At 40.3% G+C, this 26,025-nt stretch overlaps 2 protein-coding genes across 5 annotated transcripts in view; one reads left to right on the top strand and one right to left on the bottom strand.

Moving 5' to 3' along the window:
* The first annotated feature begins 385 nt into the window (after positions 1-385).
* LOC111595505 lies at positions 386-17,296 on the top strand. Its single transcript, XM_023309277.2, has 9 exons — positions 386-480; positions 12,352-12,923; positions 12,985-13,720; positions 13,785-14,060; positions 14,123-14,340; positions 14,402-15,943; positions 16,010-16,418; positions 16,477-16,630; positions 16,696-17,296. The coding sequence occupies exons 1-9, from the start codon at positions 443-445 to the stop codon at positions 16,933-16,935; spliced, it is 4,185 nt and encodes a 1,394-aa protein (XP_023165045.2). The 5' UTR covers positions 386-442; the 3' UTR covers positions 16,936-17,296.
* A 2,008-nt stretch (positions 17,297-19,304) lies between these two features.
* LOC111595396 (dual 3',5'-cyclic-AMP and -GMP phosphodiesterase 11) overlaps positions 19,305-26,025 on the bottom strand; it is a 55,147-nt gene continuing 48,426 nt past the window's right edge. For 3 of the 4 annotated variants that reach the window (XM_023309097.2, XM_023309098.2, XM_023309101.2), the window contains 10 exons: positions 24,778-24,933; positions 23,996-24,517; positions 23,288-23,464; positions 21,729-21,815; positions 21,502-21,669; positions 21,331-21,440; positions 21,082-21,270; positions 20,808-21,024; positions 20,656-20,739; positions 19,305-20,586 (listed from right to left, as the gene is read on the bottom strand). In XM_023309097.2, the coding sequence (XP_023164865.2) occupies positions 19,498-20,586; positions 20,656-20,739; positions 20,808-21,024; positions 21,082-21,270; positions 21,331-21,440; positions 21,502-21,669; positions 21,729-21,815; positions 23,288-23,464; positions 23,996-24,517; positions 24,778-24,933 (2,799 nt within the window). In that variant the 3' untranslated portion in view covers positions 19,305-19,497. The remainder of the gene's footprint in view (positions 20,587-20,655; positions 20,740-20,807; positions 21,025-21,081; positions 21,271-21,330; positions 21,441-21,501; positions 21,670-21,728; positions 21,816-23,287; positions 23,465-23,995; positions 24,518-24,777; positions 24,934-26,025) is intronic. The other variant, XM_023309100.2, reaches the window with a different exon arrangement.

Genomic DNA, 26,025 nt, shown 5'->3' on the forward strand with positions numbered 1-26,025 from the left:
GTCATCGCTTTGGTTCTATCAATGTTGTGCTCCGTATTGCCTGCGTTATGCTAATTACCGAAAGGATACAAATCGTTGCGTACATTATCGGTTACAATCTCTTTGGCAAGAAGACGTCTGACGTTTGTTGAAACAATTCAGCTACTGCAAAATTTATTCCTCGGCGCTCAAAGTGTTAATTCAAACCAGAATTCCAATTCCAATCAAATCACACGCAAAACCGCCCTTAACACAAATCACGCATCTATTTATTGTTTATCAATTTGCAAAACGTGCCAAATATAATTTAATAATTCTAATCTATTTATTCTCATTAACAAAGAGCTAATTAGTTTAAATATAAATTATTAAGTCGTAATCTTAAATACAAACAAAAAGCCAACGCAACGAGAGAGAGAGAGAGAGTGAAGGAGAGAGAGAGAGAGCAAGAGTTTGCTTCAAAATGAATAAGCAACAAATGCTGTTAAGTTTACTGTTATGGTGAGTTTACATATTGTTTATAAGGAATTTGTTATATCACCTATTGTTTATAAGGAATTTATGATATAAGTGCTGCCATAAATTGACTGACAAGTTTTTACAATACCAACGATTTTTATACATAAGAAAATATTTAAGAAAGTTTTGTTTGCTGAAAGTAAAAGTTAATAATATCATATCTTATATAGATTATATATATAGTCATTTGTTAGCAATAGTAAATTAGTATTTAGAAAAGTGTTAATTTAATTCCGCTGAACGTTGCATCTATTAATCGTAGCGCTGCTGGCAAATACTTGAATAATTTATACATTGGCTCACTCATCTCAAGTGATTCAAGCTGCATGATTAAACTGCTTAAAAATAACTTAAAACTTCATTGAACAAAAAAGAATATTATTAAGAGAATCTTTTAGTTCTCGCATTTGTTTGCTTTATATACACCTGCAGTCTAAAAGTCCTTCAAATATGCTTGAAATTCTTGGTTCACCTTCGGTTGCAATCATTTTTGTTTTTTTTTCGAACACGCCCACAAATTCAATCACAATTTTGGCCTGGCCTTGTTGCTGCCAAGTTCGTTGCCTAAGTCTTTCGTTGCAAGCCCACGCAATTGCTCTAATTAAGCAGGCAATATGCGAAATATATATATATATATATATATACATTACATTTTAAAGCTCATCTGAGCGCCGGCTAAGCCTTGACAAAGTAAATAAACAAATGTCAAGCAGCAGCAGCAACAAAATGTTGCTGTATGTATCACGTATGTTTTTTGGGCTGTAAAGCACTCGAGAAATCTTTTAGCAAGAATTCTACAACAACGCGTCGTCGCAATAAGTGACTTAAGTGTGTCAACTAGACAATGTCAGTGGCTCGGCGGCGATGCCAGCGTCGACGTCGATGTCGACGGCAGCAGCACAAATAATGCTGTGCTTAATTTGCCAGCGTTTACAAGTTGCTTGGCTGCATTCTGAGTGCCGCCGGATGACTAAGCCAAAGAAGTTACAGGCAGGCAAACAGGCAGGCAGGCGGCCAAGGCTGCTGTTACCCCTCCCCATAATATTGTACAGATCAAGCATGAATATCTATGCACCTGCATATATCACAGCTCGATAATACAGTTGCGTAATGGCCATGCAAATTGCGCTGCGATTTGCATAGATTTAACTTTGATTAGCAGCAGATCGCGAACAGATGAAGAAGAAGAAGAAGAAAAAACTTTCGAATGGCTTGGCAGCTGCGTGTGAATTGATTTCAGTTGGCCCCAAAGAGCCGTTAATGAAATTTAGGCCGAAGATCTATAAATTAGCTGCACTCTCTCGCGCAAATTATGTAAACCATGGCAGCCAAATTATGTCAATGCGGTTTCTGTTTGGTTAACACATACAAAAAGAAAACCAAACTGAGACAAACAGAAACAACAACAAAAAATCAAGTCATGATTAGGTAATCGTTCCAAAAAAACTACCTGGCACGACACACAAACATCAAAAAGCACTAGTACAACAACAATAACAATGTCCGACAACAACAGCCACAACAACCTCTAAAAGGTCTTTCGTTGTGTTAAAAACTTTTTCTCTTTAGCGTTGGGCATCTTCGTCGAACGCGTGCAGCGCGAAATGAAAGTGAAACTTTGATTTCTTTCAGACGCTCGAAAAAGCTGCGTTTTCTGAACAATGAAATATCAAAAAATAAATTCAAATTCAAATTTAGTTCGATATTATGTGATCATTTCCACTATGGCATATAATTAAACGTACTGCGATTAGCATGCTCATGAATATTAAAAAATAAAAATAAATAAATGTGGGCAGCCGTAGATAGTTTCGAGAGGAATTTCAACAGCCAACTATCTCAATGCAAATTCTTATGCTTTGTATAATTATGCATGCCCCCAAGGATAGTCGAGGAGGGGGTAGTGGCGGGTGACTGTGGCGCTGATAGGCGGCGGATCTACGCCGCTTCCGTTGGCACGTTTTAAAAGTCTCTGCACAAACACACAACAAATGATTAATGATGCGCACTGGCCACTTGTAGACAGCGCAGACTTCATGTTAGGCCAATGCCCACGAATCTTGAACGCACTCAAAATTGCCTCAGCAAAAATGTGCGTGTAAGGTCAGCCGAGCAGAGCAGAGGAATTTAACATAAAGACAACATCTCAAGAGTAGACAAAGCTGAATGACATAAACTATATAATTGTTTAATTAGTTTTTGGTGTCCATAAAGTAGACGAAAAACTGTGTCTTGAAATTGTTTCAAATGTGCCTAATTAGCAATTAGATATTTATCATTGAGCAGATCTTAATTGTTTTCTAAAAGCAAGAAACAACATTCCTTGAATTGAACTTAAGCAAATATTTTGTTAAGTGATAAGAAGTAACAAGCCTCTTTTAAAGAGACACCTTTAAGTGCAGGCAAGGCTTGTATATTTAAGTATAATATTAATTATATATTTGTATACTTAGATATACTTATATATATAACATCAAATAAATTTCTCATATAAATAATTGATAAGATGAAAACAATTTAATTTGTTATGCATTTAATTCAGCTAATGGATATATAAAGCAATTCAAAAAATACATTTCCTGCATAAATAAATCTAAAGATAATAACAACTTAATTTATTTTTTAATTTATTAGCAAAGAATATTTTAAATAGTCGGAAATAAAAAAATAAAATAAAAATATTAAATCAAAAAATAACTTAAAGCTTAAAATAAATTTTTTTATTTTTGTATTTAGTTAAAATAAAAAATATTTTAAATAATAAATTAAAAATATTTTGCATAAATATTAAACATTTAAGAGACTAATTATTTTTAATTTTTATCAAAATCACAAAATATTAAAAAGAAATTGTTATTAATAAATAATGATTATTTTTTCTTTTTTTTTGGTTTATTTTTAAGCACAAAATTTACTTAAATATCAAAGAGAAAATTACTTCTTACATACAAAATTAAACGTAGACAACTATTATATCTATAGACCTACACAAGTTTATTTAACACTTTTTAAAATTCTTTCCGCATACTAATGCATCTCCACATACATTTAGAGCCTAGTTGAATCCTAAACAATCTATAAATATTTTAATTAGAAGTTTATTGGCTACCAAATTAATTCAACAATTAGCAGCAACCACAACGATTGGCCGATAGCAGCGAAGAAAAAAAGAAGGCAACTAATAAAAACTCGAAATACCAAATGAAATGAAATGAAATCGAAGCGAAGAGGCTTACGCCGAGAACGGTTTGAAACGTATAAAAAATCAATTAAGAGAACAAACAGCCGATGCGAGTTCAAGGCTAAGATGAATATTTAAAGCCAAGTGGAAAAGAAGTTCGCTACAAATTTGTTTCGACTTTGTATATGCTTTCAAATGTAAGCAAATATATTGAAATATATTGTCTCGAAATTGGATAATTACATTTGGTAATTTAATGCGCAGCTCAGTTCAGATCAGCTCAGCTCAGCTTAGCTCAGCTCGTTTTTCAAACGGAACCCATTTATCATTTTGCGAATCATTTTTGAAGACCCGTTTAGATAGAATTTCTACTGAAACAGCTTTTTCCATTAATCTTCGTTTGTTGTCCGAGAGAATTTCAATAAACTAAGCTGAAAAGTTGAATGCACTTTGTACCGATTGAATTCATAGTCCAATTGCAAAATTGAAAAGTTGAGAAGTTGAACTGAAGTCAGAAGTGTTCCCGAGTGCGTTTCCTGGTGCTGGAAAGTGAAAGGCGGTATTGAGTAGCTGACCCTGAGTAAGCTGGAAACTGCTGGGCACAGGTTATGAAAATAAATCAAGAAGTCAGCAAGTTCGTTGCCTAAGTCTTTCATTAAAGCGATCAACCAGTTTGCCAGCAGAATATGCATACATATTTAAACATAAATGTGTGTGTCTGTGTTATTATGGCTCGCTCTAGTGATAAATTGTGCATATAGATCTACGCGCTTGTCCAACCACTATTCAGTTGTCGGGCTAACCCAAATAGCATAAAATATGCAAACACAACAACAACAACAACAACAGCAGCAGCGAGGTGACGCCCCAAAAAAATAAAAAATGTGTGTTATGTTGTGTTTCGCTGCTGATCTCTTGCCACATGCAGTTAAGAGTGTTTGCATGGCACTTGGACTGCGTCTCTGACACAATCAGCCACCCGAAAAAACAACAACAAAATATACCGAAAAAATACTAAAAAAAGACAATCTTTATCGAGACACAAAAATCTTGTTTCGCCCGACTGGCAACTGGTTTATTTGGGTTAAAAAGAAATTTAACTGATGCGACTTTTGCAGCTGGCCACAGTTAACGGTACCAGGCCTCTGTAAAGATGAAAGTGAAATTTTTTCGCTGCTTAGTAAAAAAACCGAAAAAAATTGGAAAAAATATGGCAGCAGAGACAGCGACAAAGACGTAATCAACTTCAGGATGAAGTGGTCCCCCCCAACAGGCTTGACTGGGCACAATTCGCGGTTATTGCTGCTGCTGCGGTTGCTGCTTGCGTTTGTTCAACAACAGCCCCAAAAGGTGGCAAAGGTTTGCCTAGCTCTTCACAAAAACGTTAAGTTTATTTTTCAAATTGTTTTTCGATTTTTTCGTTTTTTTTTTATTTTGGTATTTCTCTGGAGTTGATTTGTAGTGTTTTTTGTTTGTGAGTCTTGCGAGCTTTGACAGGCACTGCGTTTAGGCTTCCGTCATATTTTACAGCCACCTTGGACTGTCTTTTGGCTAAAAATAAAACTGTCTGAAGATGCCAGCAGCGGGAAGTTGTTATCTTAAAGTGGACATGTAGTCAAATATTTGAATTTTGCTATAACTTGGTTGACTTTTTGAAGTGAGAGCTTTTTTGACTCGTGTTGAATAATATGTAACATACTTAAAAAGCTCCTTAACTACGTTTGTCACATTTTATATAACTCCAACGGCTGCAATTGGTGCGTAAAATGAGATCTCGGAAGTTTTTCTTTACAATTATAAAATATATTTGTGAAGCCATTTGTGACTTGAGCTTGAAATTTTCATTTTTAAATACAATTATAAACATGTTTAGTAATAACTCAAGAAAAAGAAAATTAAGCCAAAACCAAAGTTTTCTTCTTTAAATTTAAAAAAATAACTGCAATCAAATCATTAAAAATTTTAAAAAATTTAGTAATATTCATAAATTAAAATAAAAACAAAATAAACTGTATAATAAATTCTGTTGTCCCATTTGTAAGATTTATTTTTATATGAAGTTTGAAAGAGCGGACTTAAGAGCCATAGCTTCGAGCTACTAACAGAAGCAAGCTAGTATGAGCTTTGCTAAACTTACTAAACAATTATAAACTTAGATGAAATGGTTGGCGGTTAACCTGTAGCAAGCCGCAAGCCATAGACATCTAAATGCCACAATTCATCAATCAAAACTACTAAATATTCTAACATATAAACAACAAAAACATAATTGATCCATTTTAAAATTAATAATACCATTGCCTAGCTGCAGCTATTATCATTAGCTTTATGCTAATATCATCTACTGTATTTATAGATAATTGTTCAGTCAATCAGTCGCAGTCTTTTCACTTTTGCGCATTTCACCAACAAAAATTTGCCTAAATTATTTAGCCTCGAGCTACGGCTGAAATTTTCACAAAAGGTGTGCGTCTATAATTGAAGACACATTTCGTTTTTCTTTGTCATTTCGAATCATTTGAACGTTTACGAGTACTTGAGTATGCCAGAGTTTGTGGAGCAGCCGAAAACACTTTCCATGCCGAGCAGCTACTTGGGCTGCGCATTGCACAACAAACTGATGAAGCGGCGACCTTGATGCCCGCTGTCAGACGGCAGTCAAGAGCTGGTTAATTGAGCGATCATATTCCCCATAAATTTGATAGATATATGCGTGTGGCATTAGCATGCAGCGCTGTGTTTGGGCCAGAAACAGAAACAGGCCAACGAAGTGGACGTGGGCCAACTTGAGAGCTATGGCCATAGCGTTCGCTCTTGCCTACCAATATCAAGTCGAATGCACTTTCGCAATGAAAACGAAAGTTTATGTTGTCTCTCTGTGTTGGTGTGCGTGTGTATATGGCAAGCGCGTGACTCTGTCAACATTTACACTTTCTGGCCATATGAACACACACGCACACGCACACACACTTGCATAGAATTGTGATCTTCACGCCAGTTGGCTACGCTTTGCATCTGGACGGTCAGCAATGAAAACAACATTTGCAACTCTTGGCAATGTAACAAATATTTTGAAGCCACATTCGATCAGCGGGCACTCGAATTGCATCACAATTTGTTGTTAGTGTTGGTGTCAGTGTGGCTATGAGTGTGTGTGTTTATGCAGGCCACTGTCATAATTTGTTTTCCAATTCATTTTTATGCTAATGAGGCGCACTTGAAACTTTTCGTTTTTGCTTCTCACACTCTTGTTCAGGGTATCATCAATATGTTAGAGAATGTGGAAGGCACAGAGAAAGATATCTTATTAAGTTTGAATATTCTTGAACAGGTTGAACTGTTGAGTTAATATGAGCATGACTTTATCAACTAACATCAAACAACTTCCTTTTATGTATTTCCAGCAACATTTGCTTACATTTTCTTAACATTTTCTCTAAAGAATATCCAAATGGAAATTATGTTTTTGATTGATAGTATGTTGTTTGTATAGTTAACACAGGAATTTCCCTATTTTGTCATCCGTAGACGTTTCAATCGGACCAGACTAATTAGCTACGCATCGCTACTCTATAGCCTGTAAAGAATTCTAAAACTTCTACATTATTCCTTTGAATATACTGATGGTCTCTATTAGAAATCTGCTATAGATCTCTAGCCAGTGTATTCAAGCTTCGATGTGCTGTTCTTTCCCTGATTTGTTCTGCGCTGTTTTGCGGTTTGAGTTGCGTTTCCTACAGCAACTAGTTAGAAGAGACGCATCACAACACCATGTCAGTTACAGCCTTAAAGTAAGTGGCTGTTGTTTTTGTTTTGTTGTTGGCGTTGCATCTGCATTTTTTGTTGTTTGTTTCTTAAGCTGGCTTATTGTGTAATGGCAGCCAAGAAACTCACTTGTAACACATAAAGCAAAAAAAAAACATTAAAAAAGCAACAACAAGTCGTGAAAAGAGACTTGCTTTGCCTATGCTTGTGTATGAGTGGATAAATGTGTGTTTGTGTGTGGCTGTTGTTATTTTTATGCTGTAAAGAAAACATGTTTGTGCTGTTGCTGCCTGTGTTGGTGGTAGGAAATCATGTGCAAAGTCATATGACGCTCAGGCTACGTGCTTTGGAGTAATTGCAGCGAGTCATGGCTTATGGATGCCAACCGGAGAGTGTAAGCCATGTTTGGCTCTCCGTGCGAGTGTATGTGTCGAGCTGTTGGCAGTCATGTGACTAGGGGCTGATGCAAGCGCATACCCGCATATTTGGCTAAGCAGCATTCGCTGTTGATAATGAAAACGACGCCTTCAGTCAAACACGCCTCGAACTCCAACGGATCGCATGACTAATGCGCATACCAAACACCCACACAGACCAGGCAATGAGCCAAACAAACTGCTTCCGCCAAGTGGGCAACCCCCCTTAGGGCTAACAACATGTAATCATTGCTTACTTTGAGTTATGCTAATGCAGGTGCAAATAAAAATACTAATGAAGAGACTGCTGCTGGCTGATATCTATCTATATATTAAAGGGGAATTTAGTTGGCGTTTAAGATTTGCGAAGATACGGTACGTGCAAGCCTAAAAGCTGCTGGGGAATTTCAAGAAACTTACCCAAAACTTGTGCTTCAACTGCTTCAAAATTCACTGTGTAGCTAAAGGCGGAAGTTGCTGCTGAAAGTGTACTTTATTTGAGCTATGTTTAAGCTCTTAAGATATTGATCTGACTCAAAGCTATAGCTAAAGTATCTGACAATGAGCTCCAAGACACATTCCGCCAAGAAGTTATGAGGGGAACTACTTCTGCTGAAGAATATCAACATATGTATATATATATATCTTTACTTACTATCCATATAGGCCCCACTCAAAGATATAAAAGTTTCTTTTAAACTTAGAAAACATATCTTAAGCTCTTGTCATTTATATCAGTTTTCATATCTTTCCCATACTCCCTATGAAAGAGTTTCCACTCTATAGACAGTTTTTCCCAACTATAAGAACTGCCCACACTTAACTCAATTTGATTGCAACATGTTCATTAATTATTTTCGCTTTTTATAGCTGACCCATTTTACACATTCGCAAAAAACCTTTGCCACGCCCATTATACATTTCGTTAGGGCCGTTTGCGCAGTTGTGTCTGTTTCGTTGTTGTTGTTGCAATTGTTTATGAACGCTTTAAAGGTATGGCCATTGTATTTGTTGCTGCTGTTGCATGATTGTTGCCAACTGGCGCCAAGTTTGTTGCCTAAGTCTTTTGTATGTGTTGCGCAAAAGGTTCAGGGAAACGGACAACTGTTAGCTGCACCGTTGCCATATAAAAAAATAGAAAAGAAAAGCAAAACAAAACAAAGTTCCGTTACTCCCGCTTAGCTCAAGCTTTTTCTCTATTTTTTTCTCTTATAAATAATTCACAATTGATTCGTGATTAAATTTGCAGCTACCGAACTATCAACACTTGCAAATGAACCATAAATTGTGAATTAAATTAACATTATTTTCTGCTTCTTCTTGTTATATACTATTTATGAATTGCAAACATAATTGGCTTTGGCTTGCACAACATTTGCCAAGTGTGCTAACAATAACGCAATTAGCCATGATATATTAATAACTTAATCCCAGCAAATGATGCTGTTGTTGTTGCTGCTGCTGCTGCTGGTGCTGCTGCTGCTTATGTAATTGAGTCTCATTGTTGACTAGCTAAAAGTAATTAATATTATTTGCAGCTCGAGTCATATAGCTATACGCGTATAAACAAGAACTTAAGTGCTGGTACTTGGTAATTATCTGCTACAGAAGCAGATGAAGTTGGCGAGTAAAAAAAAACAATCACTTGACTCGTTTGACTTGTTGCATGTTCGCCTTTTGGTATTTGAGCTACTCACGTGTTGTTGCCAATCGTTTGTCTGTCTCTCTGTCTGATCAGAGCGTTTGCAAATATGCAAATGTGCGTTCAATATCATCAGCATCAATTCGCAAGTAAAGAAACTAATAAAAATGAAATTAGTACTGAATATAACAAATGTACTCGATTTGTAACTCAAAAATAATATTTAATCATTTCGATTGCATCTCATTCAGCCAAAAACAAGATAAATTGAACTCAGTTATTGGATCACTTACCTCGTGATTCTCTGTATCATATTTCTGTTGAATTGAAATCCGCAAATCCGGTCCTCAGATGTGGTATTCAAAAGCCATCAATATATTATATTTATTTCACATCTTGTTAGCCGTATACAAATTTCACATTTTATATTTGCTGCTGCAGTTCAATAAGTTCAAGCGCTTGCTGGGATGCTGACGAAATGCATATATGAAAAATTCCCGCCATAAACGGCCCATGCTTACAAAAAAAACCTCTGCAGGTTCCGCCTATTAAAATGGAGATAGTATGCATCTTTGTCTTCGCATCGATTGCCAAATGGACAAAGATTTAAATACTTTCATTTTTCAAAAAGAAAATGTTTATGGCTAAAGCTCAGTCGATTTGTTTAATTATCAAATAAATTGTGCGCCCAATTTATAAAAAATAGTAAAAATAAACAGCAAATTAACAGCGGTGTCATAAGAGACAACAAAATGTTAAATAACGTATACGCCATGTATACGTGTGTGTGTGATGAGCATTTCTATTCAACCACAATACAGCTGCTCGATTGGTGCCATCAAAGTCAGGTGTGACACAGTTTTTGGCATTCGCCTTATGCGACACACTTCAATTACAGCTAGCCTAACACCCGCTGCACACACACATACACACATAGACATGAGACACGAAAAGAAATAACAACTATATAAACAAATGTAAATTGTACGATTGCTGCTCACTCACACATCTGTCGCTGTCTGTTTGTTTCACTGTAGCGTAGCTTTCGCTTTCGCAGCTAATGCGACGTGACTGCCTTAACGTTATTATCCATTTGTCTGCTCATGTTCTGCGCCATTGCAACAACTAAATATATTGTATATATATACAAATACATAATATATATTTATATATATAAAATACACATATATATATATGTATATATAATAAGTAAATAAAATAACAGGCTGTTCGTGCTGAGGCAATATTTTGTGCCAATTGGCAGACAGTCCAATTGCAATACAATAAACAATTGCTGAGGAGGCATCCAGATTGCATAAAGCTCCAATTGGAATTTTGATATTTTTCCCAACAAGAATTCGTTACAAATGCGACTGGCGAAACGGCTTTAAAATAAACGCATAAACAATGAGCTTAACGGATCTTAGACTTTTTTGACTCATACGAGACGTAAAAACTACAAGTTAGGCAAAAACAATAAATAATAAAACAACTATATTCCAGCTGGTATTTAAAATTGTTGCTTGCATAAATAAATATATTATTATTTTAAAAAAAATGAGGCAAATATGTTGTTCAATTTTTGAAGTACGTCAAACAAAAGACTTAGGAAACAAACTTGCTGTATGTACACACTCAACGCGCTCTTAACCGTAAACGAGATTACCGTCAAGAAATCAACCTTGGAATAAGCCGCGAAAAAATAAGCATATAGATAAAAATTATACACAAAAAACTAATTAAAGTGCACGAAATGCTCGAGGAAACCCAGAAAATAAACCAAAAATAAATCCAAAATGAAAACGAATACAAAAACGCAAACGAATAGGAATATGTATCTGATAATTATAATAACTAATCATATTATATATCCATATATTGAGTGGTAAACGTCATAATGCTCATTATCATCAAACATATGCCGGATAAGAACTGTGAAGGAAGTGCGTCACTTAACTATATGTAGTTATAGTTGGGCATATGAATGAGCTCATTAGGCGCTACGATCGACAGGTTTTCGGCTGAGTGGGACGCCCACAAAAGATTGCAATTGTTGCACAATTCAACAGAGAGAGAGAGAGAGATCCGCTCAAGCATGTCCAATTGCCAAACTTGTCACAGCAGCAAAAACTTAAAGAATAAAACTGCAAAAAACCAACTTCAATATTAATGTCAAAGACAAAAGCAGAAACCGCATCACGTGAGCCACTCAAAGTAGTAAAAGAAAAAAATTTAATGACTATGACCAGCGAGTCTCTCGGTCACTGGGCAGTCCCAGTGTATATTCAGCGTTCATAATTAGAAATTGATTAGTTAGGGGGCCGGCATTTACGACTTTGTACATCCGGTTCAGTTGCGATGCTCAATCTTAAGTTATTCGCATCATGCATGCTGCTCATCTAATTATCCAATTGGCAAAGTGAGCAGGGTGCGACGATGGGAAAAGCGGATATTCAATTAAAAAAGCTGGAAAAATCAGTTGGAAAAGCGACATGAATGCATCAGAACGAGAACGAGATTACAATGAAATGAAAAGCCCGTATGTTGGGAAAACTCTGAATGTGACAATTAAACTGCTTAACTAAGCTAAAATCTAACCGAATTAAAAAAATATCCACTTACACTCACGTTATTTACATCATCTTCTTATTGGCAGCGCTGTTATCGATGATCGATTTGTTTAGAAATTTAATCTAATCAAATTTGGTCACACCTTAAAATAATATGGCGCAATTGAAGATAAAGCTCTTTAAATTGGATAAAAACTTGGCATAAAAGTGAATTTCATTACCATTTAAATTACTTTAAAGTCCCAAAACTAATTTTCTCTAACTCTTCTTTCCTTATAGGTGCCTATGCGCTCCCAGCTTCTCGCTACGCATACCGGAGGATCTTGAGAATAGCGCCGTCAACGCGCTACGCTCGGAACGTGCTCGCTCTGTGCAGCCTTGTGGCCGGGGCGAAGCCAACGCCGCCGATGATTATGATGTTTGTCCGCCAAGCAAGTATCGCCAGCCCACGGCAGAGTGCAACAATGTGTCGCATCGCAAGTGGGGCGCACGTGGGGATGTCTTCCAGCGTTTGCTCCAGGCGGATTATGCCGATGGCGTCAGCCAGCCGCGCAGCTCGCGTGGAACGCACGCCCTGCCGGACGCTGAGCTGGTGATCGAGCAACTGCAGCGTCATGTGGAGAGTGAACTGCGGCACGATCACATCACTGCCATGCTGCCCGCCTGGGGTCAGCTTCTGGCCAACGACCTGTACGAAGTAGGTCAACTGCCCATCAGCGGCAAGTGCTGTCAACGTGAAACCGGCATCAAGGATCCCAGTGAGCTGCAACAGTGCTTTGTGCGTACCGGTGCTGACTGCAAGGAATATAAGCGCTCCGCTCCAGGCTATGATGCAGAGGCATGCCAGAAACGTAAGTAGATTCAGTTAAAGAGAACCTTTCCAGTTTGATAATGGTCTTGTTGACACCGCAGATGTGCGCGAACAGATGAACATTGCTTCGGCTTACATTGATGGTTCCGGCTTGTATGGCTCCACCCGTCACGAATTTGACCAATTGCGTACATACATCAGCGGTGGTGTGAAGGTCGAGTCTTGTCGCTATTGCCAAGTGTCTGGTGCCACAGGTGCGCTGCATCGTGCCCTGCTGCAGCAGCACAACAACATTGGAGAGCAGCTGGCGCACATCAATTCCGATTGGTCGGAGGAGGATGTGTTTTTGGAATCGAGGCGCATTATAACCGCCACCATACAGCATATTACCTACAATGAATTCTTGCCATTGGTGCTGGGTCAGGAGACTACAGCCAAGGAGGCTCTACGATTGACGGCAGAGAAGCACTCGTCTAACTACTCTAGCTCCATACGCGCTGGCATCTACAATGAGTTTGCAACCAGTGCCATGCCAGCTTTCTGGAGCATGTACCCACCAGAGATGCTCTCCCAGAAGAGTTCTGCCTATGAATTGCTCTCAATTGCAGCGCTGCAGAAGTCTCTGGTACCCAGTCAGACAAACGATGAAGGCTGGTCCGAGCTGGCCCTGGCCGTGCACCGTGGCCGCGATCACGGCATTGCACCCTATGTACAGGCCCTGGATATTTGCTCACGTCGTTTTGGCCATAATTCGGCTGCCAATGTGACTTTCGAGAATCTGGCACAACTGACCAACATTCCAGAAGAGCATATTACCAACTTGCGTGACATCTATCAGTAAGTCATCATTTAACAAACTCAGCAACTCGAGTAACTAATCTCCATGTTTATTCGTTTTTAGGAACGCTGAGGACATTGACTTACTTGTAGGCGCTCTGCTGGAGGATCCAGCTGTGGGTGCTCTGTTTGGACCCACCATTACCTGTCTGCTTACCACGCAGTTTGAGCTGCTGAAGCAAACAGATCGCTTCTGGTATGAAAACGAGATCCCGCCCTCATCTTTCAGTCTGGAGCAGCTTAAGAGCATTCGCCAGACCACGCTCTCAGGTCTGCTCTGTGGTTCCCATCAAGTGAATACAGCTCAATCGAAGGCTTTCATACGCGAGGATAACTATCTGTAAGTGCAGGCTGTCCATTCGCTGCTGCTGCTCCATAACCAAGTATCTTTAATTTATGTAGAAACTCCGTTTTGGACTGCACTCAGCTGCCCAAATTTGATTTGCGCCCTTGGAAAGTAAACACCGAGGAGGAAATACACTTGGAGCACGTCGAAGTGGAGCCCGATACCAAGGAAGCCATCAAAGAACTAAGCCCAGAACTGATTGAGGCGGCCGTTGAGCGCGCTAAGCAAGAACTGGAAGAGCGCAAGCATTTTGAATACGAAGTGTGGCGTGCACGTAAGACGAGCAATCTTTACTTATCTGAACTTATTGTAACATATCTATATATTCTTTGCAGAGGGCGGCATTAGTGCTCGTTCACCTGATGGCACCGCTGCCTCCTTTAGCAAGGCTAATCTGGCTGCATTAAGCCTGGCTAACTCGTCTCTTATCTTTGAGCTGGCCTCCAATGAGATCGTCAAATCGTTAAACAGCATTACGCGTCGCAAGCGTCAAATTTTCAATCCCAACCAGAATGCCTTCAATCGTAACGAATTAACAGATACTCTACAAACTGTCGACATTAGTACTCTGATTGGTGGTAGTCAACCACCACTGGAACACTGCCCAGAGCCAACACAACAATGTGATGCTAATACTCCATTCCGCACACTCTCCGGACGTTGTAACAATTTACGCAACCCGAACTGGGGCAAGGCATTGACAACATTCTCGCGTCTGCTGCCCGCTCAATATGAAGATGGCATTTCGGCACCCAGAATAACAGGCGTTACAGGAACTCCACTGCCCAATCCCCGTACCATCTCTACAACGATTCATCCTGATATCTCGAATCTGCATACTCGCTACTCGCTGATGGTGATGCAGTTCGCGCAGTTTGTGGATCACGATTTGACTCTGACGCCCATTCATAAAGGTTTCCATGAATCCATTCCCAGCTGTCGTTCCTGCAACTCCCGCCAGACCGTCCATCCGGAGTGCAATCCGTTCCCAGTACCCTCTGGCGACTTCTTCTATCCCGAAGTGAATGTCACGAGCGGTGATCGTTTGTGCTTCCCCTCTATGAGATCTCTGCCTGGCCAGCAGTCGCTGGGACCACGTGATCAAATCAATCAGAACACTCACTTCCTCGATGGTTCCATGGTGTACGGCGAAAACGTCTGTCTGTCTAATAAGCTGCGTGGCTTCTCAGGCCGCCTGAACAGCACAGTGCATCCCGTGCGTGGCAAGGAACTGTTGCCTTTGAGTGCTACCCATCCCGAGTGTAAATCCCGAAACGGACTTTGCTTCATTGCTGGCGATGACCGCGCTTCTGAGCAGCCAGGCTTGACCGCCATACACACGGCTTTCTTGCGCGAGCACAATCGCCTGGTCGAGGGCCTGCGTGGTGTCAATCCCCACTGGAATGGCGAACAACTGTACCATCATGCCCGTCGTATTGTCAGCGCCCAGGTGCAGCATACGGTTTTCAATGAGTTCCTGCCCCGTATTCTCAGCTGGAACGCTGTGAATTTATATGGCCTGAAGCTGCTGCCACAGGGCTACTACAAGGATTATAACCCATCCTGCAGTCCTATTGTGTTCAATGAATTTGCTGCCGCCGCCTTCCGTATTGGTCACTCACTGCTGCGCCCGCATATTCCACGGCTCAGTATCCAACACCAGCCCGTGGACCCACCCCTGCTGCTGCGTGATGGCTTTTTCCGCATGGATGTGTTGTTGCAGCCAGGCATTATTGACGAGATTCTGCGTGGCCTGGTGGCTACGCCAATGGAAACACTTGATCAGTTCATCACAGGCGAGGTGACGAATCATCTGTTCGAAGATCGCAAAATTCCTTTCTCCGGCATTGATCTCATTGCTCTGAACATACAGCGTGGTAAGTTGATGACTTCAATTTATCTTACATTGTGGGCCGCTAACAGTTGCCATTAATCTCTTGTAGCTCGTGACCATGGTATACCTTCGTACAACAACTATCGTGCTCTGTGCAACTTGAAGCGAGCCACCACCTGGAGCGATCTGAGCCGCGAAATACCCACCGAAGTCATCAATCGCTTCCAGAAGGTCTATGCCAGCGTTGATGACATTGATCTATTCCCTGGCGCCATGACTGAACGTCCACTCCAAGGTGGCCTTGTCGGCCCAACGCTGGCCTGTATCATTGGCATTCAGTTTAGGCAGCTGCGTAAGTGCGATCGCTTCTGGTACGAGAATCAGAATCCCGAGGTCAAGTTCTCTGAGGCTCAGCTGGCTGAGTTGCGCAAGGTAACGCTCGCCAAGATTGTCTGTGAGAATTTGGAGATTCAAGGTGATATGCAGCGTGCAGCCTTTGACTTGCCCAGCAACTTCCTGTAAGTCCAATCCCAGTTACAATTTTATAGCTTATGCTAATCTCAATTATGCCCACAGCAATCCCCGTGTGCCCTGTCAGTCGATGCCACAAATTGATTTAAATGCTTGGCGCGAGAATGTTCAAGGCTGCCAAATTGGCAACCGCAACGTGCGCGTAGGCGAGTCCGCCTTCCCATCGCCCTGCACCAGCTGTGTCTGTTCCGCTGAAGGCGTAAGTCCTATAAATGTACTCAATAGCACTATATATACTAAATATTTGCTACTTTTCGTTTACAGCCTCAGTGCGCTTCGCTTCGCATCACCGACTGCGGCCAGTTGATTCGCCAATGGCCTAAAGACGCAATTCTGCGGGACGAGGTGTGCAATTCGCAGTGCGGTATCTACTTGACTGGACAGCAAGCAAGCGGCTTCACTGCTCAGCAGCGTCAGGGACACGCCCAGCCGCGTGTCACACGTTCACGCAATCAGAACCTATTCAAGTTCCCCGACTTGACGCCGTTCATCGCCTCCCTATAGGGAGGGCAACACGAGAAAGCAGGCTTTCGTACATGTTTTGTAAATAACTTTAACGTTCTTTACATTATTAGTTACTTATTTTGTTCGCTTACCTGAAGACTTTTTCAATGCATATCTATAACCCTAAACAACTCATTCTAACTTTTCTATATACGACGGCATTCTCTCGTATCAAAACTAGGAAAACTAAAAACCAACAAATTGCAAATTCTTCTTTCGACACCACCAAAATGCGTGATTCTACTGTTAGTTAAGCGACAACTAATAATTTAGCATTTTTATATATGTATGTAATGTATTTTTTTACCTAAACCCTATGAATGTCAATTATATGTACCTAATAAATAAATGAAAATAATTAAACCAAAATACGCTACATTTAGAAAACTCTAGTCAGAGTTGCCCGACTACGTCCAAGATTACCTACGCAACGGGCATCAACTTTACCTACCCTTAATATTAAACAAAAAATAGAAGGGGCAAGTCTCTAGCTCTTATAGGTTCTGGGATCGACGCGACTCGTTCATACATACATCAACTCGGCTTTTCACGCCTCATTCTGCCTGTACATACATTTTAACACACCCATTATACCCCGATTTCCTATTTCCAATGTGTTCAGGGTATAAAAATAAAATACGAATTAATTTCAAACTAAAAAGGTAAAGTGTAAACAGCTGTTTTAACAGGCAAACAGCAATTACAGTAGCTGTGCTCTCACTCACATTTTCAGTTCACAATATAATTTGCGCGCACAACGACCGAGCAGCGACTTTGCAAATAATCACAATATGTATACAGTCAAAATAACAGGCGAGCAGAGCTCGCAGCGAGTTGACATGTTAAAAATTATTTACGGTGCAGCGGCTAAGCGTCGCCAAACTGTTTGGGTAGCGTGCACGAGATGCACAGGTAGCAAGCCGCAATATGTAAACAGACGAATTACCAGGCCAACAGAATGCACAGGCAGCTGCTGTACACAGGCATATGTAAAGCGCATTGTTGTTGCCCACAGACGAATTCTGGTTGGGGAATCGCCAGCGAACGCAACACGAAAGAGCAAGCGAGCAGAGTGGACAGCAAGCAACCCGACTGCTTGAGCAAGCGAGAATAAACACAAAGCATGTGTTGTCAAAATACTTATGCCGTTATTAATATGTGCTCTTGCTCACACTGCAGTGTATTATGCATCTCTCTCTGTCTCTTCTCAGAATGTGAACGCGTAAACGCAATTATCAAAATAAATATTTTGCACGATTTGTCTGCCTGTGTGCGGAGCAGAGCAAAGCATAATTAAGCGCCGTTACAAGAAGTTGGAACTTACACTGGTGTCCATTGCAATAGGCATGCTTAAGTACACATTTGCGAACATGGAACACTTTTTAATAGTTTAAATAATTGTTTGCTTTATTTAGTTTTGCTCTTTGAACGTGGTTCCATTACAGCAAATATAATTTGTGTGTAGTTTAGATAAGATCTCTATAATGCCGACAATAAATAACAAAACTCACAAAGTACGATTAAGTCTAAAGAGGGGTTTACTATGCATATATGTATGTATATGTATGTATGTATGTTTGTATTTATTTAAATGTACGTTAGACACAGACCGTTAGACGTGCTCTTTGCTTAACGCTTTTTCAAAACTGGAAATGAACAAAACTTTAAAGTTATTTAACTTTTGCCATATCTGACATAGATACATACATATGGATATATAAGTGTATTTGTATATTATATATATTATTATCGCATATGTTTATAATAGTTTAATTACAAATATTTAAATTCGAATAGAGCGCACAGAGAAACAAAAATACATAGCGCTTAGTATTTTTATTTAGATTTATGTTGTAGTTTTTGTTGTATCCATTATTAATTTTTATTATTATTATTAAACAAACATGTTTAAGCTGTTGTGCTACTTGTGCTAACCACAGATAATTCAACTAACTGCCGCAGTGCATATGACGAATAGGCATGCAAAATACAATACTTTTTCATGTGTTTTTGCTGCTCTCTTGCAAGCAACCATTAACTATATATACCTTCGCTTCTCCTACGATATTTTCTTGTTGTTTTTTTGTATTTTTTTGGTATATTTTGTTCTTAAGTGTCTAGAGAATTTGACTTCTTTGCTTTATAAGTTATATACCTTTCTCTACAGATATATGTACGTAGATATATATATATATAGATTAGCATATTTTTCAACTAAACTCAAATTGAAGTTTAACACACAGCATAAGGTGTCAATTATACATAAGCATATATATATATATATATATATATATTAGTGTATTTTCTGTATAGCTGTTTATATAGTTTATAGGAATCATGCTAATTTAGTTTTATGCTGTGCCACAATATTTGCCTATGCATATGGTATGTGTTCTTTTTTCTATTACTTGTATTATTAGTTTTATTATTATTATTATGTTTATATACTGTTGATCAAATGTGTTACGATTAAAAGTTTGCTATATACAAAAAATGGACATGAGAAGTGTGGCCTATGTACAATAAACATTTTTCAAATGACAGTCAAAAGTTGTTGGCTTTTTATTTATCCGCTGCCAAAGCGGTTTGCGCCTGGTTATTAGTCTCCGAATGACGACGCATCAGCAACTGCTGCTGTTGGTTGTAGTTATTGTATGCGAGACTGTGGCCATTGCTATATGGATGTCCATCAAGATGTCCAAGTTTGCCCACAATTTTTGGTATTTTATCACTGTCCGTGCCGAGGCAAATGAGGCCGGTGCCGCCAATGCTGGCGCTGCCGATTCCGCCGCCAATGATTAGCTGTTGCTGATTCGGTTGATGACTGTGATGATGGTGATGGTGGTTATGATGATGGTGATGATGGTGTGAATGATGCTGATGATGTGTTTGATGATTGTGTTGATGACTTATGGCCGGCGTGCTTTTGCAGAGCGCCAGGTCTCTGTTACTGCTCTGACCAACGCCATTCAACTCCAGGGCTCCTTTTAGTGAGCTCGTCTTGCGCAGACAGACGTGCGTCTGGTCGCAGCTCTTGCACCGCTGCTTGGCAGCAGCTGTGGCCGTCTTGCCCTGGCTGAGTGCATTCAAATTGGCGGCTACCAGCTGAGCCTGCAACGTCTTTGATGGCGAAACAGGCGTACTGTCATCTTCGCCAGTGGGCGGCGGCGTAGAGAGGCGACTCGAGACTGTGGAGGAGCCGCTGGAGGATAGACAAACGCTGCTGCTGCTACGTGCATAGCCGTTGTTCGTCTGGACAGCATCATCATCAACATCAACATCATCATCATCATTGTCGTCATCATGTTCATCAACAATATCATCATCTACATCACTGGGCGGGTTGCTGCTGGGACGAGAAGCGATGGCAATGTCGTTAGTAGTTGCGCTGATTTTAGCCACATTCAGCCCATTTACGCTTGCTTCAGCCACAGCTGCATCCGTCTCCGCATTATCATCTGCATCAGCCATCTTATCATCAGTTAACGCCTGCTTGCTGTCACCATTCGCTATCACAATTTGCTCCTGCTGCTGCTGTTGATCCTGACTAGTTTTCGTTTTCACATCGTCGGCCAAATGAATCCAATGGCCACGATTATCACGCACGCCCTCAACAAGTGGCTCCAGCTTTTCTGAGAGTGTGGCAAAGGCCTAAAGAGTGGAATGAATAACAAAAATATCTATAAGAACTGTCCAGCTATTGCTAATATACTAGTTTACCTCATAGATGGGCAGGCATATTGAGTCAATAAAGTTCACCTGCATCATGGGCAGTTCATCCTCTTTCTCACGATTCATGATATCCTGTTGGAAGATTTTAAGAGAGTTTACATTAAAATCAATCAATTCAATAGGTTAGCTTAGCCACTTACAATGGGCGTTATATTTAACTCCTGCTTCTCCATGTCGCCTTGCTCGAAGAACTCGGAGCTAACCAAATCAGCGACACGTTTCTCAATCTCCCACGGCTTTGTAATGGCCGACAAATCACAGACAGTCATGCTCATGGCACGCAGCAAGGCGCGCGGTTCCTCGGCAACCCAATAGCTCACCGGCTCCTGAACGCTCTCCAAGAAGGGACCCCGTTTTCTGTAGAATGATCAAAACTTAATAAATGGTTACAGAAAAGACTTACACTTAACATACTTGAAGTAGACAGCTAGATCTGTGGATAAAATTGCATCCTCTAGCACGCGTATCACACGGCAATAATCATCCGAGGACAGATTTGCTAGAATTTGATTTCCAGGACTATTCAGGATCATTAAACACTGATCGAAGTGATGATGCTCCATGGTTGATGTCGAGTAAAGCTGCGCCAGCGGCGAGGAGGCTCTGTAAGCGTTTAGAGAATAGTAAGTTAAATTATCTTTTTCTTAGCTGATCCTGACTTACTTAATCTGAAAGGAGTTATTAGTCCCCCGATGATCAAGATCGTGGCACAAGCAGCCAATAATCAATGCCAGGCATTCAATTTCACCAAAGATCTTCCACCATTGTGTGGTCTAGGGTTAAACAGATAAAGATAAGTTAAATACAATATATAGAATAGACTCTGAAACTTACTGTCAAAATGGCAAACATCATCTGAGCCACGTTGAAGGCGTGTCGCCAATTGTGATAGGTCACATTGCGATAGTTCTTCTTGACGCTCAGCAGCCAACGGCAGAGCACTTCGTAATCGATATGAAAACGCTCCACAAAGTCCAGATCCAAAAACATGCGCAAGCAGGCCTACAATATTGAAAGTGTATTAGGTTTATTGCTGCTGCAGTGAGTTAGAATTGGCTTACCTTCAGCGTATCGTCGTCCTCGAAGTGTATATCATCGAATTTAAAGTCGTGCAGACGAAAGTGTACGGCGGAGGGCACTCGCAGACGCTATACGAAATATAGAATATAAATGATTAGATTGAGGGTAAACAGTTATCCATAAATATTATTAATGTGTTTAGCAGAGGAGTTTAGCTCACTTCAGAACAAATCTTAAAGTGAAATTCAAATGAATTTCAATTTATTTCTATTGAATCTTCAGCTAAAAAGAAAATAGTCTTTACAAGTTCTTTAATTCTTTGAGTTCTTTTAAATGCTTTATAAACTCTGTAAATAAAGCAAGAATCCCACATTGTACATCTCTTCTTAACTCAAACCTAACTCAAACTCATAAATATAGCCTTGACTGTCTATCCTTTTCATTCTTTGTATTTTAGTTTTGTCTTAATAATTTGTCTTCATACAATTTGCATATTTAAATATATATTTGTATACGTCTCTTTTTTATACATTTTAATCCTAGCAGCCTTCACTTTTATTTATAGCTCATGCCTGATACAAACGGATGCTGAAATACGAACGGAAAAACACACGAAACCGTCTACCCAGCAGCTGTCAGGAAATGTTAATTGATGTCCGCAGTAGCCACAGTACGAGCTCATGATATACTTCTACACGCCCACACTCCCACGCAGACACCAACTCTCACACCGGAAATGGCAAGGAGCAGCGGAAAAGAGTTTCTTTTTATGTATTTTTTGTGTGTGCTCCTTGCTTTATGGTATAATCGCCAGAGCTCTGAGTAAAAGCAGCTCAAAGAATGGCATAATTTTAATTAAAATTAATAACCCAGCATCAGCGTCGTCTGCGTCGACGGTTGACAAGGCGACAGGCGGTCATAATTTTAGCCAGCATAATTACAGCAAACGTAGGGAGCTACAGAGGCAACAGGCAACTAACAAGAGACACACAACACACAGATAAACAGAGAGACAGATGCGCAAACTTGAAACATCCCAAGTCCATGGGGTTAGGATTGGACCTGGGGTCTAGGGGGAGCTCTGTGAGTGGCGAGTGTTAAAGAAGGGACTAGTATAACAAATGCTCTTAGCCAGTGTGCGAAAGTTTCTTTTTGTCATACTTGTGCGAACAAACTAATTACAACTGTCAACACGTTGAGTGAGAAAGACCGAGAAAAGGAGAGAGGGAGGAGGAAAGAGTGGGGGCAGTTGAGTGAGTGACTGCGGAGACAGGTTGTTGCTACTGTCGCTGCTACTGCTGCTGCCACTGTCACGCAAAAATAATAAAAACATGGAAGCAAAAGCAGAAGGCCGAGCAGCAAACAATTTATGGAGTGGCATAAAAATGTACCCAACGGATGCGCCAAGTCCTAGAGCTTCGCCTGTAGCTACATCTTCCATACCCGCATGCCGCATCCAATACAAATTAAGTGTGCACGCAAATAAAATTAAGCATTTAAATGCAGTAGCTGGCCCCCGCTAGACACGCCTCCCCACAAGCATTGAGTATACGACACCCAGGGGTAACATTTGAACTGTCAGCATTGCTGTTGAACTTACGCGCAATCGATGGGCCTCATCCATGGTCGCTGATGCATGGTAGCTGAGCACCTCCAGGGTGACGCTCTGCTTGGCCATAGCCACAATCGCCTTCTCGTACATGTGCGTATTGTGGATGCCCATGCCGCAGAATATGGCAAATGCTTCCACAAAATTCTCATCGTTCTTGGTGAAGTCCTAAAAATAAGAAACAATAATAAACAATGATCATATAATGGAGATAATAAAACTTGATACGAATTTGACGTGGACCAGAAGTGCATTGAACTGGCTCAGTTCATTTCGTATTGTTTACAAATAAACAGTTTCAGAGGGAACTGGTTCGTAATGAATAAGGTTCGTAGTAAAGCAAATTACAATGAACTTGTTCACAAAGCACTAGATTAATATTAACTGTAAACTAATGAACTGGCCTACAATGAACTAGCCTACAATAAAAAAATATCAAATAAAATGTTTCATGTGGAACTGGTTCTCATTGAAACGGTTCACAGCTAACGGAATCGCAATGAAATGCTTCGAAATGAACTGGTTCGCAAAAAACTGGTTAAGAATAAAGGTTTAACATATGACTTTAAGCTGTTCCTACTTAAACTAGTTTACTGTGAACCTCATCCAAAAGAACTGGTTCACAATGAAATGGCTTACTGTAAACTGTTCATTCTAGAATTCTAAATGAACTGGTTCATAAATTGCCAAAAGACTTACCAGCTCATTAAACTTATTGATCAGCTGTATAACGCCTATGATCTGACCCAGCGAGTTCTTGATGGCCATGCAGAGTATGGAGCGATGCTTGAAGCTGGAGTTCTCATCGACGCTGGCATCGAAGCGATCGTCCTCGTAGGCATTGGGCACATTCACTGTCTCGCCGGTGGTGGCCACATGGCCAGTAATGCCAATGTTGATCGGGAAACGGGATTCGTAGGGGCTGGTACGTGAATTGGCCTCGTCGTCGCTCAGATCGTTCGCCTCGAAGTCAAAGACACGCGAGAAACTGCCCTTGTCTGCCTCGTGAACGAGCAGGATCTGGACACGCTGGCACTGGATGAGACTCTGCATGTGGGTGAGTATGCGGAAGACCATGTGCTCTATGGTGCTCTGCTCCTCGAAGATCATGCGTGCCAGATCCAGCAGCACCTGATTTCGCTTAATTTCCAGCTGAGATTTCTCAAAAAGTTGCGCATTGCGCAAGCCAATGCCACAGAACTGCAGATACGAGGCAAAGACCTAAAGCAGCAAGAGAAGGAAAAAAAAAATATATATATAAGGATTATGATGCACACACATTTATTAGCATGTTGTTGCTGCCGGCTGTAAGGCCAACCTGCCTTTTAGTCGAGATCTGGGATAATCCCTGACATGTGCTGGCATTTTGCAAAAAGCTTTTTGTTCAACAATTTTTCACTTTGTTAAATAATAAATGCAATTTGCATATGTCAGGCAGCTACTGTGACAGCAGTTGAAACAAAGGACTCGCTTGCACTCACCTTCTCATCGATTTCCGAGAAGCATTCGCCATTCATTTTGTTAATCACCTGCGCAACGCCAATCACATCACCGCCAGAGTCCTTGATGGGCATGCAGAGCAGAGCCTTGGTGCGATAGCCGGTCTGTGAATCAATTTCACAATTGAAGCGTTCATCCTGCAAGGACATACGTACAGGTGAGATTGCAGATGAAGGCCAAGTGGAAAGGCAAGGTCACAGATATGGTTAAGGTATATATATATAAATCAAATCATAAGAAAAAAATCCGTTGTATTTTAACAAAGTAATGAAAAGATTTTGAGAAGAACGAGCTGCCTGAACAGTAGATTGGGGCTGGAAAGTGCGGAGTCTTTGTTAAGACTCGTGAAAAGCAATCGTATTAATAGAAGACCCATTTCTAAATATAGCTCCATTTGGACAAAAGTCTTTATTTATACGCGCGTCTAGACTGTCATAAGAGACTTTCTGTTGTCTGTCGCTTACTACTGGAGGTATAGGTATAGCTAGCCATACGTAGAGTACACATATCGATAGATGGCTCTCTTGCTGCTTCCATTTGAAGCTGTTGATTCTGGTATTTGTCTAGGTCATCATGTTTCTGGCCATGTTATTATCGCTGACTGGCATTTTTGTCGCCTTTTATTCGTGCTCGTACAAATGGTGTCAGCCAAAGTCCAAATAACTCGTGCTAACTTCTCTCTGCCGCCGCTAACATCTGTGCTCTTTTATTCATGCCGAATTGCGTAGAGTTATCAGCTTCGGTCCGTCTAACTGTCTGTCGAAAATTCACTTAATTGTGCTAAAATGTTTTGATAAAAGAGCTAACACTCCCAACCCTCGACCCGTCCAGAGGGGAGCTCAGCACATGCGTCATATTTATTGCCAACTGTTTATTGTAGACGATTGTTGGCCATGCCTTAAGTTGACTTTAACAGTACAGATAAACGACACGAGCCAGCTAAATGCGAGGGGAGAGTGGAGGTGGCCGGGGCATGGCATATTATTGTTTGGCCCGCGGCTTAAAGCCTTTTAAAGCGCCTGGCGCTTGCCTCTATCAGCTATGATATAATACAATAATAACATTGCCTAACACCCACAGCCTTGGACTCAAACAAAAAATGTTGCCTTCCACTGGTCTAGTTGGCCACAAGATTAATTACAGCCCAATTGGCCGAGCAGCCGAGAAAAATGCACATTGTCAGTGCTCTATATATATATATATATATATTTTTTTTTGCATTCCTTTTT

This window comes from Drosophila hydei, unplaced genomic scaffold (genome assembly GCF_003285905.1).
Source record: "Drosophila hydei strain 15085-1641.00,03,60 unplaced genomic scaffold, DhydRS2 tig00008114-arrow-pilon, whole genome shotgun sequence".
NCBI lineage: Eukaryota > Metazoa > Arthropoda > Insecta > Diptera > Drosophilidae > Drosophila > Drosophila hydei.

Bases quoted from the DNA above. Each gene is read 5' to 3' on its own strand.
- LOC111595505 (XM_023309277.2), top strand. From the start codon at position 443: ATGAATAAGCAACAAATGCTGTTAAGTTTACTGTTATG. The intron at 14,061-14,122 runs GTAAGTGCAGGC...TAATTTATGTAG, and splicing joins ATACGCGAGGATAACTATCT to AAACTCCGTTTTGGACTGCA. The intron at 16,631-16,695 runs GTAAGTCCTATA...TTTCGTTTACAG, and splicing joins GTGTCTGTTCCGCTGAAGGC to CCTCAGTGCGCTTCGCTTCG.